Raw genomic sequence first — 18,736 nt, 5'->3', positions numbered from 1 at the left:
AAAAAAGTTCTTCATTTCAGACTTGCAAGGTAATATGATGCTAAATTTCTCATTTTTCATTTGTTAGCAATACATTTTTCTTTTTCTTTTCATGCATAAATATATGCCTAGCTACCTATCATCCGCAAACATCTCATACCTACTTATTTCTTCTGCATATATTTGTCTACACAGTGTCCTCATTAGTGAACTTGTTTTGCTCTCTATTAGAATAGAAACATGATCAATACATTAGATTCTTGACATGTCTCACATGCTATAAGTTGAGGCATATGTACGTACGAGGTATGTTATACCCATTATGCACAAGCACGACCCCAACCTTATAGATTCTCTAACAAGTGTGATGTGCTTTAAAGGAATTTTGAATTCTCATACGACAGAAGACAAGTGTCATAAGATTAACAGTTACTCCCTCCGTCCCGCGAGTCTTGACACGTTTGGGTTCGGCACGGGAATTAAGGAGTTGTAGATTAGTGTTTTAAGTGTGTAATTAATAAAGTATAAAATTGATAAAGTAAGAGAGAGAAGGTAATAAAAGTAATAAAGTAAGAGAGAGAATATAATAAAGGTGATAAAGTAGGAGAGAGAATGTAATAATTATTGCCCAAAAATGAAACGTGTCAAGATTCGTGGGACGGCCCAAAAAGAAAAACGCGTCAAGACTCGCGGAACGGAAGGAGTAATAGATTATGAATTTCCCCATCTAAAGAGCCACTGAAATACTCATGAAAATCAAATCTTGTCGTTCTTGTTTTTGTTACTTATCCATATTTACATAGTAAAACGAGATAATTACGAAAGGTCCGTTTCACGTCAAAAGCATTTACCGTTTCCCACGTTCTACACGACTTGGGCAAGTCCTAATTGGTTCAGGGGTTCTATTTCACTTTTTTACGGTTTAGGGTTCTATTTCAGTTTTAATAGTAGAGATTCTATTTCAACACATCATGTCCTAGATATTGCCATCGTTTATTTAGTTAATACCCCTGCACCATATTTCCTCGTAATGATTGTGTCAAAAACAGAAAGATCTGGCCTACCAACACATTGCCGTCACATCAAAGAAAGTAAACAATTACTTTTTCTTTTCGTATGAAATTACCGGAGACAAGCAAAACATATAGGTTTGACGTATTAATTGTACACATGCAATGTTTTGTGTTGATTGTTGGTCTACAACATATGCTTTGATGTGGGTCCGGACCCACTAGGGGTAGGGCCATCTAACATGCCCCTTTCTTTCCTTTTCCTACTCCCAACTCCAACTGGTTTTCAAGAACGCCTCATTAGTGCTGGCATGATAAAAAGAAATCGTAAAGACCCAATATATTATGTTTTAATACGAAAAAATGATTTCATTATAGACACAAATACAAAAAGGTACATCACAATGTTTGTTTCCACACACCAAACTGTATTCTCCAAAGCCAATGAGCACAAATACATTAAATCTGTGATGGAAAAGAATTACAACTCAGCTCTCCAAACATCCCATCCCCTACAGATTTCACACAATATACACGCATACACAAACAAAAGAAGAAGTGATCAAAATTAACAACCAGAATCATCAACCAACGCCTCTGCATCAGAATCAGAAGCAGCTTATCATTGGGTAGCATCAATCGGAGTACCAGTCCTCGCCTGAGATATCCTGTTTGCATATATCGTCACCAGCCGGAGTTGTGTGCTATTCAGCCCTTCCAAATAAGGCAAAAATGCTTTCCCAAGCATGATATATATGTCCACCAGACAGAAAACGACAGTCTGCAATAACATGAAAATTTAATATTTAATTTAAACATCATAACAAAAATGTAAGAGCTCGTCCTCCAATTTAAGACTACTATACAAGCATGATATGTGGAGTAAGTGGAGTTCCTATGTAGTCACCAAAAGGTCAACATTAGGGAGGGCATGCTACATATTCCAAAAAATACAATATTCAAAAGCAAAACCTGTATTTCAGATTAAAGAATTCATGTTTGTTTTTTTTGTTTTTTGAAGTAAAGCAGATGTTAATCATTTTTACCTTCCGGACATCTGCACTCTGATTCCCAAATGCATCAAAAAGAGCAGGCAAAAATGAAGGCAACTGAGCCATCAGTTCCTCTTGAGAGAGTCTACCCACAAGCTGCAAAGTAACATGACATTCTTAGGGTGCATAAAACTATAAAACTTTAACTACGAAAATCTAAAATATATATTTATTTGTTTCACTGCCTTGCATCAGAAATTAAGTACTTAAAACTAGGTAGTCAGGAGGAAGACGAGGGACAAAAGGATCAGTGTCAAGAGGGGCAATTGTATCAGCATACATTTAGAATCATTCAAGTACTGCAAAAATTGGACATTTTAACCAAATAGTGAATGAAAATAATTATAAATCTCTCTATTTTAAATGCATAACCAGATGTAAAGCCTTTGCAATTGTAGTCATAGTCAATTTTGCAAATATGATATGCAGAACCACAGGCATTTGTGATTTCAAGAACCGGTTCCTCTTTCATAAAGGTATAATTTATAAACTTCTCCTTGGTAGAGCCGTACAGATAAATGTTGGCAGACTAGCACTATATAGATCAGACATCCGAAAATGCTAAAGTCATAAGAAACAGTGAACAATTGAAAAGATTAAAAAATATATATATACCACCATTTTTTGCAAATCTTATTCATCAATATACTAATAGAAAAAGAGCCTAAGGCAGTCTAAGGCACAACTTGTGGATTGCCTATTTTACCCCTATTATATTTATTATTATATTTATAAAATATAAATCTATTTTGATATACATTTATTTGTCACCCAAATCTATAAAGAATACTTTATATCTATAGCTATTGATAAGGCTTATAAATAAATACATCCATCCAATAATTATCTAATAAAAGTAATGAATTAATAGATTTTTTTAAATAATAGATTATCAATTAAAATAACATTAATTACACGTACAACATACGTTCTTTCTGCTAGTCAGATAAAAAATGGAAAGCAGATAAATCTTTATATCATAACTTTAAGAATTCCACATAGATTTTACCTTTGTCAAACAGTTTATGCATGTGACAAGAGTTCTCTCATCTTCAGTCACAAGCAAAGGCACAATAACCTGCAATGCAACAGAATAAAACAATGGGGGAATTTTAAAATTCGATTACAAACACCATGGAAACTAGACATGTATATAAATCATGATTAAACTTACACTTAGACATCGGAATGGATCATACTGAGACAACACAATCGTCAAACAATGTTCTGATTCATTGGAGACCTGAATGTAAATAGAGCAATGAGACAGAGAAGTAGAATTGTAGAAAAAGTACATAGAGCTTCAGGAAATACATGTACCTTCAGAACATTGTCCTTCGTCACATTAAGCAGCTTTTCTATTACAATCTCAACAGAATCCTCCATCAAATCCTTCTGAAAAGAAAACGAGCACTAGGATGGGCAAAATGTTCGTATATACATAGACAAAATACTAGAGTTTAGAAATATAGATAGACAACAGACCTGATTCTTTAACATCTCAACAATGAGCGTGAGAGCCAGCTCGCGAATTAATGAGTCAGAATCATCCAGCATTTCAAGTACAGCAGTTAATATCTGATTGAAGTACTGAGATATGCCATTTGTTTAGTAACTAGAAGCACAATATTGTTGGATGATTAACCAAATATGACAAAATCAAATTACTTGAGGTTCCACCATGAAAAAGGAAACTAAGCAGCAGTGGCTATTACATGTATTCTATTTTATTTTGATGGATTTATATGTGAGGATTTTTCAGGCCATAATAGCTACTTCTAGATAATATATTGTCAATCCTTATTTTGGGCAGTTCACAACCCATTCATTCAGCAGGAGTATATGAAGTTCTTCCACCAATCCCCTCTTGAATCAAACATCTTACACTAAAATCAAACCCAATACGTCAATTTTGTTTCTTACATCCTTCCAACACCCCAACAAATGAAAGAAAAATTAGAAAGGGGAACCAAAACTCACAAATGTCTAAAGTTGGTTTGGTCTAATGAACCTACAAGGCATAACCAGATGAGGAAACAAGTATATAACATACCTTGCTCCAGACAGAGTGGTCATTAGATATGGAGATTTCAATCAACTGTTGAAGTGCAAGGCGTTTATTTGCTGAAGGACTGTCATCACTCCCATTGCATATCTACCAAAAGTGAAGAAAGCATAAGAAAGATATAACTGAAGACTTCCCGACCAACATTGCCACTGATAACCTCCTTGAATTGTTACTTCAATAATTATTTAATAAGAATGAAAAAATGTTACTAGAAGTTGGAGAAGAGTAGCAGGTGTAAATTCTTTTTATTAAAAAAGAAAAAAGAAAAAAAAAAGATTGAGGCAAGCAAGCAAAAGAAAAGCTCACCATATGAAGAATCTGAGGAATACTTGGTGGTCCTGCTTCTGTAGAAGAATTCAATTTTAGAACAGGAAGTTTAGGAAAACTTAGTGCCGGTTCAGGTGAAGGCTCATTGTCAACTCCAACATCTAGAGATTTCTGCAGATGATCAGATCCAATCAGCCCATTGATGTCCAAACGTGGTGTCAAAGAAACCTCTGCATTTGGATGGCCATCTATTGCAGATAATCCCATATTATCACTGGAGATATTGGATGCATATTTCAAACTTTTGTAATTTGAAGTTGTAACATCAGCATTTGTGTTAGTCTCCCCCAAATGATTATGCAAATTCTCCTGTGTATCATCAGATTTTTGGTTCCCAATAGAACCTGTGATGAAGGATGCATCTTGAAGAGAGCTCCACTTCCTCCCCCCATCACTGTCCACAGATCCAGAAGAATACCTACCAAACAACTGACTCTTCTTTATTGATCCATTATAGCCATCTTCAGAAGATGTTCCAACCACATCAGATGGATCATATGAGGACTTGCCACGTCTCTCTTTCTTGCTTTGCAGAAAGTTCATGAGTTCTACCTCTATGCGAGGAGTATACTGCTTGAGGGCTCTTCTTAAGGAGTTCTGTTCCTCAACAGATAAGCTAAGAATGAAGTTCAACACTGCCACCGAATCAAAGTGAGTATAAACCGATATAATGCATGTTATAGCTGCTTCCTTCAGTTTTGTGTTTTTGTCATGAACCAGTGGGGTTAATTTTGCAAGCCATAGCTTAAGGATGCCACTATTGGCAGAGCCTTCAGAATTTGAAGCATGCTTGTTAAATGAACCAATAGCAAACTCAATAACAGCTAATTTCGCCTTGGGAGACCGTTGTTCGTCCAACGAACGCAACAGAGCAGGTAAAAGAGAATCAGTACCATATGTTTTGCCAACAATATCCAGTGTAGTTGAGCAAGGTTGCCTCACTAATTCCTTGGGATCAATCAACCTAGAAAAAACATGGGGTAGAATCCTCTCCATGTAGCTTTCAAATGGCTTTCTGCAAGCTGGAATAAGATCTGCAAGAGTTGAAAGGGCTGCCTGTGCAACTTTGTGATGCGGATCATCCAGGTGTTGGAAAAACAGCTTCATGACCTTCTCAAAACTCTGCATTACTTCTTGAATACCTCTTGGCCCTTGCTGCAGAAGAGAACGAATATAACTAAATGCAGCCACCCGTGCATTCCAATCTGAACTAGAACTGAGCCCTTCACTTAGAGCATCAGTGAGAGAAGCTGGGCTGTCCGAATAACTTGAGAGCTCACCCAGTGGGAGCTGACTGTCATCAAAGCTCCTCCTCCTGCCAGCAGACATTCGCCCAGCAGTATTCTTCCTTAGAAGTGGACGCTGGAAATTAGGTATGTGGTTACTATGTGATTCCCTATAACTAGCATCTCTGTATTGTGTCTCTAAGTATTGCCTATCATGAAAGTTCATATATCTCCTTGATTCCCTAAAATCAGAATTTTCTTCAACAAATCCTCTATCTTGCACCTTTTCTGGAGCTCTCTTGGTTGAGTAAGAAGAATGTGCAGATAGAAGCTCACTTCCCGTGCTGTTATTATAATATGATAGTTTACTTGACTCCTTAGAAGCCTGGATTTGTGTGATGATATCAGAAAGTACCAACCCTCCATTGCGATTGTTGCCTTTAGAGATACCAGATACTGGATCTGTTAAAGAATTTGTAAGACTATTTGATGCTGGAACAGCAAGGGGGAATGGTGGATCACGAGATGATGGAGGGTCAACTCCTGCACTAGGGGCAAGAAAATAAATAGCTAAACCATTCATACTTCATAGTCATAGACTCATAGGAGAATCAAGAAAATTAGCATCAGCCATTCACAAGGGACAAAAGTATTTCAAGAGTGGGGAGTACCAACATCAAATAACATTATATAAATTAAAATTGAGAGAATAGAACAAAACTAAGTACCTAGGTCCAAACTGGAGGATCGACCTCTCTCTGATATATCCAAGCCTCTCAGCATACTCTCTATGGCAGTGACCTTCTGTTTGCTTGAGTGCAACACACTTTCTAGGCTACGCTCTGCACCCTTGCCCATAGATTTTGCTTGAGAGAGTAGTAGTCCAGAAGTAAGAGACGTCCCTGAAGACAAACTACCACTTCTATCCATTGCAACTATTGCAGAAGTCCCATAACCAGGTATATTTGAAGGTGTGGATGCATGAGAGGAAAATGACATGTTTGAACTTCTTTCACGAATGGAAGGTGAAGCATGTCTTCTATGCATTCCTCCATCTTCATCATTTATTACCTAGCACCAGATATTATTTTTCAGCTAATAGTTTCACAGCAATGGACGGGTTCAGAACAAAAGCGGGAAAACATGTGTACCCTTTGAACAACAGGATCAAAGGACATGAACAGACGCCGGGAGCGATCAGGCCAAGTTTTAGCAAACATTCTGTAACAGGTCCTTGCAGTAGAACGTACCTATTGACAGTAATGTAGCCCATGAGATTAAATTTAAATTAAAGTAAAGTGCATCTCCAGCTATCGTAAACCAGAGATATGAACGCTGATTCAATCTGATAATAAAAGGAAGAATAGCAAAGTGACCGCCATCCATATAAATACAAAGAGGTATGTCGAGGACTCTAACCTCACTCATTGCATCACCCACACAACATCTTATAAGGTCTTCATAGAGGTCAGCTGAGCGTTGTATTTCAGGTGCATCAGCCCAATATTCAAGTATAAGAAGCGCATAATCACAACACCTAATTTAGGAAATAGAGGCATCAGTACAAAGGTACAAGAAAGTTAGCCAAGAAAACAAGAAACCAGTACCGTCATACTTATCACTCTACAAAGAGCACAAGACAACAGTCCAGGCAACTCAGAGAATAGCATAAGAATACCTTGCACGGAGTATAGCATTGCGGTCATTCTTTGCAGCATCAACAATCCGGGGAAGTACACGAGGAACTTTGCAATTGCGTAACATCTATAGATCAAAATATATCTCAAATATCAGAAGGATAAAAAAAAGTTAAATAAAAGACTACCTAACAAAAACATTAGAGCATTACCGTCTTTATGCAGTTATCCGCCGACTCTGCAATTACAAGCACTGTTATGACAACAAGCTTGAAAAGGACCTAAATTACAGGAAGGATAGTGAGAGGCAAGATTAATTGTATCCACCATCATAATGTGTACAAAGAGTTGTTCTCACCGGAATAAACATCTCAGCGCATCCCTCAAAATCCCCCAAGAGATCTTTAGATAAGAAGTTTAACAAATGACATGCCTAGCAAATCGAAATTACAAAAGTGAAAAGACCGAATTGATAAAACTTCAGCCAACAATTAAAATAATACATCAAAATCTCAGCTATACTCAATTTAGCAAGAGTAGCTAAAGTATAAAGTATTACAGAGAAAATAACTTTTCAGCACTAAAAGCATGTTATTTTCATACTCCTTCTCATACGTGATAAAACCAGCAGAATTTGGGACCTTCCATAAAGATAAACCACTTTAAGTATATGGCAGAAAGATACCAAACTGCTCATGGGAAAAAACCATTGACACTGAAGACATCAGTAGGATGCATTAGCATCTCAGATAAAAATTCCTCAGAAGAGCTAATAATGAATTTAAAAAGTTGAATGTCATGATAAATGATTAGTAACTCATCATAGTCTTGTCCTGTTCCTGTAATGTAAATGCTAACACTCTTGGAGAAAGAATGGTCTAAGCGATCACATTGGGCCAAACCTGCTTCACGATGCTAGAGCGTCGATCAGATAATTGTGTGCTCAAAGGACCAACCAGCTGTTTGAGAAGTCCTCTGAAACCAGGGTAGTCACCTGCACCTGCACAATTAAAAAAGAATAAGTGTTTCTGTAAATCCTAACCGACAAAATTAATGATTATTAGACAACATAATTTGTTATAGCAGGAACCATACTCTTTTGTAACCTACAATGAAATTATCTGTTCAACATATTACGAGGACGTACTCGTAGTATAAAGATAAAAGTCATCTGATACAATACTGGTTTTGTTAAAAAGAATAGGCACCAGCGCTTGGATTATGTAATAGTAATGAACGGACCTCCAATAACAAGGCCTTCGACTCTCTGCATAGCAGCAATACGTATAGACCAATCTTTTTCAGGCACTAAGGTAGAAGCAATCTTCTCAAACTCCCTTATAAGCTCTTTTTCTGAATATACTTTAATAGGTTCGACAGGCTTTTCTGTGATGTCGCCATCTGCTGCTCAGAGTCAAAGGACACAAAAGTTCAAAAAGTTGAAGCGAAGTATATGTTGTCATTCATATAAAAATGTAAAGTATAAAGGGAACGAATATAGTTTCACTTTCTTGTGCGTTTGAATCGTAAACTGGTTTTTATGATATCAAAAAAAAATTCATACAATATGACTTTAAAGAAAAGGTTATCTCATTTACTATGAAAAATAACTGGATTATATTACAACGCTTGATCTCAAACTATGACTTACCAATATTAAATTTTTAATAAAAAGAAAGAAGAATAGCTAGATGACTATACAATGCAACAAAAATCTGTAGCTACGCATTGCCATGAGTACTAACCTCCAAAGAGAGAAATCTCACGTGACGTGTTTTTGGCCTTCGGGCTGCTTTTCTTTGGATTATGCATTGTAGGCTTAGTCTCAGTAGATGAGTAATTGCTCACAATAGCATCTGAAGAGTGAATCTTGGGCTCAATTTTCTCTAATCTGGCATTAATATCTCTTAACTGCAGCCAAAGTGTGATAAGAAAGCATTTCAGACACAGTTCAATGTCTTCTTTTATGTTAAAAAATCAGATCAGTTAAAAAGGGTTATGGGTAACAAAACTGTTCTGTTCTACTCTCTCAATATAATAAATTTGACCAACAATTACCATGGGTGCAGGTAGATGATGTCGATTCAATTCTTCAAGGAACTGAGGCCCAGCCTGAGTAAACATCTCCTGAGATTGTCAAACCAAAAATAAGGAAAAAGTGACTCTTTAGCTCAGTAACAACACTAAGTCAAGAGAAACAATACCAAATAAAGCATCAGAAATATATATATATATATATATATATATATATATATATATATATTCTTAAATCTGCAACTAATTCCAGAACTAAGAGCTGCACAAAATCACAACACCCAGATTAAAAAAAGCTTCTTTACAGGACTCAAGTAGGACTCTTCCCATTAGATATTTTGATATGATTACTTTTACAGCATATCCCAATTCCCAAAGAGTAAATCAAACACCAGTCAATTCAAGCCGCCAACCCATTTAATGCCCTAAACTTCTCAAAATTTGGACGAATGGTAGAGCACTAAAGGAGTCTATGGTCAAACCACCAAAGCTGCCAGCTAAAAAGGAAAGATTGATAAGCACAGCCTAAATTCATAAAAATGATCACTTTAGTCATAACAATGTTCAACTCAGCATTTGACAATAAGACAGATTGAACAGCTGCTCAGACACCAATTGCATAAAAGCAAACAAAATCAATTTTACATTAGCATGTAAAACATTATATGCTCCCTCCTTTTTCGCAGGATAACACACACAATGTTATTGCTGTCAAACCTCTAGAAACTCATTTCCATTACACAAAGGAGCATATGCAACAGTATTGATTTTAAAGCTGAAGCCTTTTGTCAGCCTTATCTAGAGAAAGACAGCCTAAACCGAGGGTCAGAAACTGTTGTCTTTTTTCTTCCATCTTAGTTTTCCCCTTTTTAGCCTCTAATTTTTAGTTAGTGATATTTAGAGCACTAAAATGCATGCGCTTACAAGCAAGAACAAGGATTTTCAGCTGTGTAGATGGGTTCCATTTACTAAGCAAACCCTAATTTGACTATAATATCATCATTGCTCTGACTTAGTTTATTTTTTGTATAACTTTGTTTACTAATATTTTCAATGAAAACAATTGCCTGATTCCTCTATATCCAACCAGGACTACAGAGCATGAGGAGTGTCAACCTTTAAGAAACAAGTGAACAGGCATCCGCTACACTAACTGGTTAGTAAAGCATGTTTGCTTTAAGGCAAGATGCATGACCTCATCATATTTGCAAGTGCTAATAAAATTACATATTTAGTTGCAGATAAATCAGGATAATAGCTAAATTTATTCTACAGATCCTCATCAGAGAAACATGCAGAACCAGATGGCAGCAAACATAAAGTAGCTTGTATATTCCCGAGTTCATGAGGCAGGATTTTATCAGTCAGAAACAAGACCATTCAAGGACATTGCAAAAAGGATAACAGTGAATTTTTTCATGTAGGAAATAGCTTAGCAAGAAATTGGTATGTTCACACCTAACCGGCCTAGATACTCCATAATTGGTCCACCTGAAACACAATCTATCTTCAGAACCCAGCAGCATTATTTTACTCTGGATATGTAAAACGCCTATAACCATCTAAATTTATACTCAATAAAGATATCTGGATTTAATTGACATTCATGCTTCAAAGCTTTGGTGGTGGTGGTGGCAGTACAAGTAACAGTAAAAGTAGCTATGACTGTTGCAAGTACAGGAGAGAAACAATACACAGCAATTTCGCTAACCTCAATACATGAAATAGCTGCTTCCCTAACACCAGGGTTTGGATCATTCAACATCTGCAAAATCTGATCGAAGAAGATAGCACATTGGGTGATTAATTCTTGTTAAGATAATCATGCACAATAACTTAAACTTATGTCCTTTTAAGCTTCATTTAAAATGCAAGCTTGCACCACTCAAAATAAATAGAGCCAACATACAGGAGGAAGAATGGCACGCTGAAGAGGTAGTTCTGTAGCTGCAAAGAGACCAATAGCTGACGTGACTGTGCGAGCAAACTCTTCTCGAATTCTCCAACTTCTGTGCATCCAAGCGTAAGATCCTGCCCTTTCAACGATAATAGTTGGTGAAGAAACCTGCAGCAGAGTTGACACTCTCAATCGCTGAATGAATCTCATACAATTCATTATACATGCAACTTCATACTTTAGTTCATTAAAAATGAAAAATTATGAGAAGTAAGAGTCTCATTTGCATGATGCAAAGTCATATCAACACATTTTAATCAAATAACTTAAAGAGGCTCTTTTAATGCAAGAAACAATCTGTGATTCAGGTTAGTGATTTCTTCCATTGCTAAAATCCCATATCAGAGTGATGACATTAAAAAAGATATATGAGAGAGGGAGAGGGAGAGAGTTGAAATTAACATTCTATTAATCAAATAGGAATCTAACAGTATTCACACCATTCAAAAGAGACTCAAGTTCTAAATCACCAAAAAAACAACTTAATGAGGAAAATTCAACTTCTTAGATAGAAACATCTTTAACAGAGGCTCAACGGGAAGATTATCAGACTTCAGTCTCGAGGGACGTAATAGTACTCTTACAGATTTGTTCCGTTATTTTTAACGTTGGGAAGTATACAATGGAAGTAGCGTCACGATTTGAAGTGCTTGCAAATTTAAAGGGATATTTCGAGGAATGGAATATTGCAATTCTATGAGATGGAAGGCCCAATGGAATAAAAGAATACACTTTTTCAAAAATATAAGTGCAGCTTCAGCCTCTCCCACTTCTTCACATTATCTACCATGAGTGTCGTGTAGCCTAAAACACATAGGTAATTAGGTATCTTCTTTAGTCATTTTAGAACAAGTCAAAAAGGCCAGAAACTTTTTTATTCTTAAGCATAAATGATAAATTGGAGAAATCACAAGAGGCATCGCTTCACTTTTCAAAATGAAGGAAATATCATTTACATAGAACTTATACTTCCAAGTGAATTACAGGTTCTATGATCTTTGTAAGTTTCAAAGAAAATCCTAAGAAATTCTCAGCCGCAAAAATGTGCAACTCAGAATTACAAGTTGAGGAGAATTTATAGTTATAAATGGCAAAATTTAACCAAATCTGACTGTTAAGATAAAGGACTTGGTCATTTAGCAGACAAAATTAAACTGCGGGCAATCAGCAATACAGACAATGGTCTATATATTAGCATATATAGCAACATTTGAATTGCATTGGTTATCCCAAGTTTGTAAACCCTAGATGATTCAACATCCGGATAAATTCTACAATAGGTTACAAGGACTAATTTGGATCGTACAAGAGAATCCAATAAACGAATTCGCAACCAAGTAATAGAAAACCACACGCAACTGCGATGTTATTAAACCCTCATCAACGGAGCAAATAAAGACAAATCAAAAAACCAAAAACATAAACATACTCCGCAGCACCAAACATCACATTTGAAGCCATTACCGCCACATAACTCGCAGCTACCAATCGCACAAAATTTCAAAGCAACCAAAGAGACTCAACGGACAGAATGAGCATAACTGTACAACACGCTAATGCACCAATAGTTGTACTCCGTACCTCCATGAGAGTGAGCAGCAGCCTCCTCGCGGCATCCCTAACCGGCTGCTTGGCGTCGCCGAGCCTCTCGACCACCGCCGGAACAAGCGCATTGAAATGCAGCTTGAAGTGCTCGCCGGAGAGCACGGCGGCGGAGGCGAGCGCCTGCAAACCGCCCTGTGACACCCGGAAGTTGTTGTCCTTCAAGAGATCTAGGCCGACGTCGACGAGTGACGTCACCTCCGACGGAGATAGCGTCTTTCTAGAAGCTTCGAGGAGTTGGTGGAGGCGCTCGACGCCCGCCATCCGCTCCTTTGTGTCCTTCGCACGCGCCAACTCCAGCGCCTCCTCCATTGCAGCGGCGGTAGGGGCAGTTCGGTGATTTCGCAGGGAGCGATCTCGCCGACGGACGATCGGATCTGCTCGGAGTTGGAGAGTGAGGAAAGGGGAAGTGTGGAGAGAGAGAGAGAGAGAGAGAGAGGGAAGGTGGATAAAATTATGTGTGTAATGAAAGTCGGAAAATAAGTCAAATTATTTTGACATGGTTAAAATTTCTTGGAGTTTATGAAATACTAGTATACTACTAGTGAGTGTGAATTATATATATATATATATATATATCTATATATCACCTCTAAAAAAATATATATATATATATATATATATTGTTTAGTGAATATTGTTTTAGCCTTATTCCCCTCTAGAAAAAATTTACAGATTTTAAAATTCTGATTTTTTTTTACAAAAAAAACTACCAATATTATTTGATAATAATTTGTAAAAGTGCACAAAAGTAGGAAAACTATGGAAACTGACTCCATATATAAAGTCAGTTAGTTAATCAACAAAAAATTGCCTCAAACCACCACCTTTTTTTCTGATTTTTTCTTTTCTTTTTTGTTGTTAAGGTGATGCATGACCTAACAATTTTGGGTTTCAAATAGGTAAAATCAAACAACTAAAAAGTAAAGGTAACTCAAATTTTCGGTTACTGAAATCTAAAATTTGTTCAATGAAGCTTTTATATGTTTATTTGTTTACTAAGTCTTTGAATTATAAAAAATAAATAAAATCTTAACTCACTAAATTCTGTCCCAAAGGGACACTAAGCAGTACGATCTCTTGTGTGTGGACAGTGAGGTCCCGGATTCAAACCTCACTGCTCCCCTTCCCAACTCCCCAAGTCAAAAATAAATAAATAAATAAATCACTAAATTCTCTAATTTTGTTTCGGTGCCTTCAAAATAAAATCTATTAATGATGACAACCTATTAAATGAAATAATCTATTTATAGGATATTACTACTTTAAATTACCCAAAAAGATGTAATTCCTTCGTTCTAATTATATAAGGTTTTTTTTTTCAAATGTCCCTAGTATATATGCTATTTTTTATATAAAAAAATAACTTATTCGCCAACTTATCCTTATTTAATTCTTTTACTGAACTAGCATTAATTAATTATCAAATAATAAATCTTGGTAATTAATTATCAAATAATAAATCTTGGTATTATAGGGAGTATTAATGTATTGTATTTTTATATCCAACGTTTGCATCATAAAGTTTCAAAAGGAGCTCAACTCTTGTTTCTTTAGAATCAGAAAATCAATGACAATTCAAAGCTTGATGTGAATTATTTCTCCATTTTGTATGCACTTGATGTGGATTATTCATCTATTGAAAAAATGTATGTTATGGAAAGTTAGTATATGGAATAGGTGAAACAATTCCAGTGAAATTTCATATTACAGTTTTCTTTTTATATGCATTTGAATCTTTATTTGTTGATTATTGTATCGAGACTATTATAAAAATAAATAAATATATATATATAAGCATACAACTTCATAGCTGATATAATAATCGTATACAAATAATTCATAATATCTCATCAAAAAATCAATCTTTTTTAGGGGAATCCAAAGCCATAGCATTAACCTAAATTAGAGCATACAATATCGCAGAGCAAAGATGGAAAATCAAATTTTCAAAATCTTAACTTCACGAGAAACTAAAACATAAGACCGCAAGCTCATGAGCTACTCTATTAGCTTCACTCCGAGCATGGTAATCTAAGATCACATGATTACGTGCATGTTCAAAGACATCCCATAAATCATCGCATAAGGATTCCGAGCCATTGCAATCATCGTGAAGCACATGAATCGCCAACAATGAAACAGAAAACAGAATCACGGAAACTCCAAACTATGGGGGGTGTATTGGATTGGGATTTTAAAGGACTTTAAAAAGTTCATGAATTTTAAAGGACTTTTGAATCCATAGACTCCGCGTGAAGTCGCGTGGAGTTTAGAGGAATCCATAGAAATCTCAAGTCTAAAGCTCAGATTTCGTCATTTGTATTTTTTTTTTGACAAATCCATCAGAATCCATGAATTATTAAAATCCATGAAATGTTGAATACCACGTGATTTTAAAAGACTTTAAAAAGTCTGATTTGAATACCTCAGGATTTTAAAAGACTTTGAAAAATCTGGATTGAATACCTTTGGATTTTAAAAGACTTTTAAAAGTCTGGATTGAATACATCCAGACTTTCAAAATCCTTTAAAATCCTACAGAATCTCAATTCAATACACCCGTAAGTCATGTTACCATCAAAATCAATCTTAAGTACGTTATTGTTTTATTTTCCTTTTATCTATTTTACAATCAGTATACTAGTTCATAAAATTTTCAAGTATTAAATGATGAATCATATAGCCTTGTTGTGTATATCTTCACTACAGTTTATGTTTGTGATTATGTATAATTTCAAGTATTGATCAACTTTTTTTTTTGATTGGGCAAAGTCATGTTAGATGTTAGTAATTAGTTCCCCATCCACTCCAAGAATTACCTTATCTCTCCATTCACCAAATCCACCTTATATCTCCAATCTCCAATTCGCTCCCAAGAGGGATCGAACCCGGGTCACTTGATCAACTGCTCGTCAGATGCACAAAAAAAATTAAATAATTGATCCAATTAAGATTGATCTGGGAGTCATTGTATTGAGATATATCAGAAGTACTAAGTGGTAATTATATTTTGTGTCATCAACTTTTAATGTTTTTATAAAATATCTTAATTTTCGTTTTTTTTATTCAAAAATCTCAACTGTAAGCGTTTTTTAGAAAAATATATATCCCACTATACAAAATCGAGCGACAAAATACTGAGTCACTTCATCGGATTTTTAAGAGAAATTTTTTGTACCCCACTCAATAAAATGATGTTGTTTCACTTAAAAATATAACAAGGTGCATGGCTCATTTTTTAGAAATATTAAAAGTTGGAATTTTGTAATAGAAAAAAGATTGACATTTTTTTTATCAAATGCCCTTTTACTAATAGTCTGCACAAAAAACAAAAACTCAAATACATAGCGAGAGAATTAGCATGTTAAATCCGACTGGAACTTATTCCATATAACTTCACATAAAATGTCTATTAGGTTGAACTAGTTATTGGAGACTGTCCCTAACAAGTAATTTATAAAAAATGAGATATAATATTCAAATTCCACGATTCTTCCTCCCTAAAAAAACAAATTATTGGGGACCTTCTTTTACATTCGTTCCAGTATTCAATCCTAATAAATGTGCAGGACTTTTAGTGGGATTCTCCTCCAACTTTTAGTTATTCAAGTATGATTTAATCTACTTTTTGATTGGCATAAATATCAAAATTATAGTTGTATGAAATTTTAAAAATCGCTGTATATTAATATTAATTTGTGTTGCTGCTAATGAAGCGTTGTTCATAATTACTAGTAAAATGTTTAATGTGGTTTTGGATTTCATGAGATTTCGAACCAAATAATTAATTCCTTAGTCCAGAGTGTCAAAAAAAATGAGGCACACAAATTAAGTAGATATAGATAAAGTAAATGAAGATAAAATAAATGAGTCGATAAATATAGAGAATAGATAAAGTATTTTTTTTTTAACTTGAGACATTAAAAATGAGACGTTTCAAAAAGTAAATTGGGGGATAAAGTGAGTATATTACAAGATTAATAGTAATACATATTTTTGTTGTCTACAAGGTGCTTTTACAAAAGATATAAATAAAAGAAAAGGAGGCGAGTTCAAAAATAAAGTATAATAGGCAGATAGAGATTAGGCAAAAATATGACGTAGATTTCCAACCTTTTGTCCTACAAAACAATCAAAACTTAATTATACTCTACGTTAGGTTGAAAATAAAGTGTTATAAGGTAAAAGTATATCACTGCCTCCTAAAATTTGTTAAATTTTATTATTCTGTCATATCCTCTAATTTAAATTTAACTACTCTAGTTTGCGGTTTCCCTTAGCTCAATTACATATTTACACGCCCACAAACCATTTTGACAATTATTGTTTTCGATTGTCTTCTTCTTTTTGCTTTGTTTTCTTAAAAAAGAAAAAATAACTTTCAAGATTCAGTAAAAAGGTAATTTACCCTACAATTCAAAGAAATTGAATGATGGGACACCAGACAATTGCCATTTTGATTTGTAAAATATGAAGTAGTTTTGCTTTTATTTTATATTTACATGTATTTTTAACATGTCATACTCATATCATATTGATCAAAAGAGTAAATAAAATGTCATATTAGAGTATGCATGTGTTGGTCTAACGGTAGAATGATTAATATTCGAAATCAAATATTTCGGGTTCGAGTTCATCGTGACACAATTTTTAAATTTAATTATAAAACTGCCAAAAATAAAAATAAAACTATTATATTATGAAATCGAAAAAGTCATTAATATATTACAGTATAACTAAGATAAAGATATTGAAATGGTTTTAGTTAAATTTCAAATGCATACATATCAATACTAACAACTTTATAAAGCTACTTAGCTACATATGTACCATCTTTAATTAAAAGTGGGCAAAATAACAACAAAGGAATAGAGTTATAGTCAAGTTAATTAAAAGTGGGCAAAATAACCAAATTTAACAAATTTAAAGGACCACATATATGTGAGGAAATATTTGTTATCTATCACAATACTATTCTTTTCGTCTCACTAAAAATGACTTGTATTTCATTTTAAACCTTCCTGTTATGGGCTACGAAAGCAAGCTCTAATTTTAACTCTATAAAAGAAGTGGTTGGTCTGATGGTTTCATTAATCTCAATTTACAAATTCTTAACAATTTACTATTATAAAATATAATCCTTCGACAGCAGAAGCATACACTTGGCTGCAAAGACAAAATAAAGGAAATTGATTAAAAAGAGAGAGCATCGCGAATTTTTTTCTAATACCAATCATCATAAGTCAGGAATCACTAGGACACATTTTTTTAATAGCCACGTAAAACTGTCTTAGTCTCGTAGTATTATATTTTATAAGAAAGGTTAACTGCCTATTGAGTTTTAATTAAAATTATTATTTTTATCAATTAATATATATATATATATATATAATTTTTTTTAATATTTTAGATTTTGATTCAAATGAAAATTTTAGATACATTTAATCATATGTAGACGTTAGAATTTATTGGATGACATTTTTATATGAACTAGCTTTATGAGAAGAAAAAAAAAATCATGTTTAATTACACATCCACATAAGACAAAATGTTACATCTAAAAAAAATCTCGATTAAAAATTAAAATTTAAATATATTTCATGTATTTACATACAATTAATCTTTATAAAAAATGATTAATTGGGTTCAGTTCTCATTTATCTTCCCCAACTTTAAAGAGAGAAAAACAATTTTTTACTTTTATTTATCATAAACCGGATAGTAGAAATCGTTATTAAACAAGTAAGTTTTACGTAACCAAATTACGTAAAAAAAAAAATGACATCTTTTTCATCACTTAAATTCCTGTGAGGGAAAAGGGTGAAAGTCGAGTCATAAAGC

At 34.4% G+C, this 18,736-nt stretch overlaps 1 protein-coding gene across 1 annotated transcript; it reads right to left on the bottom strand.

The window, feature by feature from the left end:
- Positions 1–1,332: 1,332 nt before the first annotated feature.
- On the bottom strand, positions 1,333–13,396 carry LOC131000342 (CLIP-associated protein). Its single transcript, XM_057926213.1, has 21 exons — positions 12,872–13,396; positions 11,243–11,398; positions 11,045–11,107; positions 9,358–9,426; positions 9,045–9,210; positions 8,542–8,703; positions 8,202–8,299; positions 7,658–7,732; positions 7,512–7,580; positions 7,341–7,426; positions 7,082–7,199; positions 6,814–6,912; positions 6,391–6,733; positions 4,416–6,205; positions 4,095–4,196; positions 3,527–3,631; positions 3,362–3,436; positions 3,216–3,284; positions 3,051–3,119; positions 2,036–2,137; positions 1,333–1,770 (listed from the first exon to the last, which is right to left on the bottom strand). The coding sequence occupies exons 1-21, from the start codon at positions 13,202–13,204 to the stop codon at positions 1,612–1,614; spliced, it is 4,308 nt and encodes a 1,435-aa protein (XP_057782196.1). The 5' UTR covers positions 13,205–13,396; the 3' UTR covers positions 1,333–1,611.
- Positions 13,397–18,736: the final 5,340 nt, after the last annotated feature.

The sequence above is a fragment of the Salvia miltiorrhiza genome, chromosome 1 (assembly GCF_028751815.1).
Source record: "Salvia miltiorrhiza cultivar Shanhuang (shh) chromosome 1, IMPLAD_Smil_shh, whole genome shotgun sequence".
NCBI lineage: Eukaryota > Viridiplantae > Streptophyta > Magnoliopsida > Lamiales > Lamiaceae > Salvia > Salvia miltiorrhiza.
This window is presented reverse-complemented; position numbering and strand designations above follow the sequence as displayed.

What these genes read in the sequence shown, in the direction of transcription:
- LOC131000342 (XM_057926213.1), bottom strand. Translation starts at nt 13,204, where the DNA reads ATGGAGGAGGCGCTGGAGTTGGCGCGTGCGAAGGACACAAAGGAGCGG. An exon ending in ATCATCTACCTGCACCCATG is followed by an intron (nt 9,211 to 9,357) that starts GTAATTGTTGGT and finishes CTTTGGCTGCAG; the next exon opens with TTAAGAGATATTAATGCCAG. An exon ending in CGGATAACTGCATAAAGACG is followed by an intron (nt 7,427 to 7,511) that starts GTAATGCTCTAA and finishes TTTGATCTATAG; the next exon opens with ATGTTACGCAATTGCAAAGT.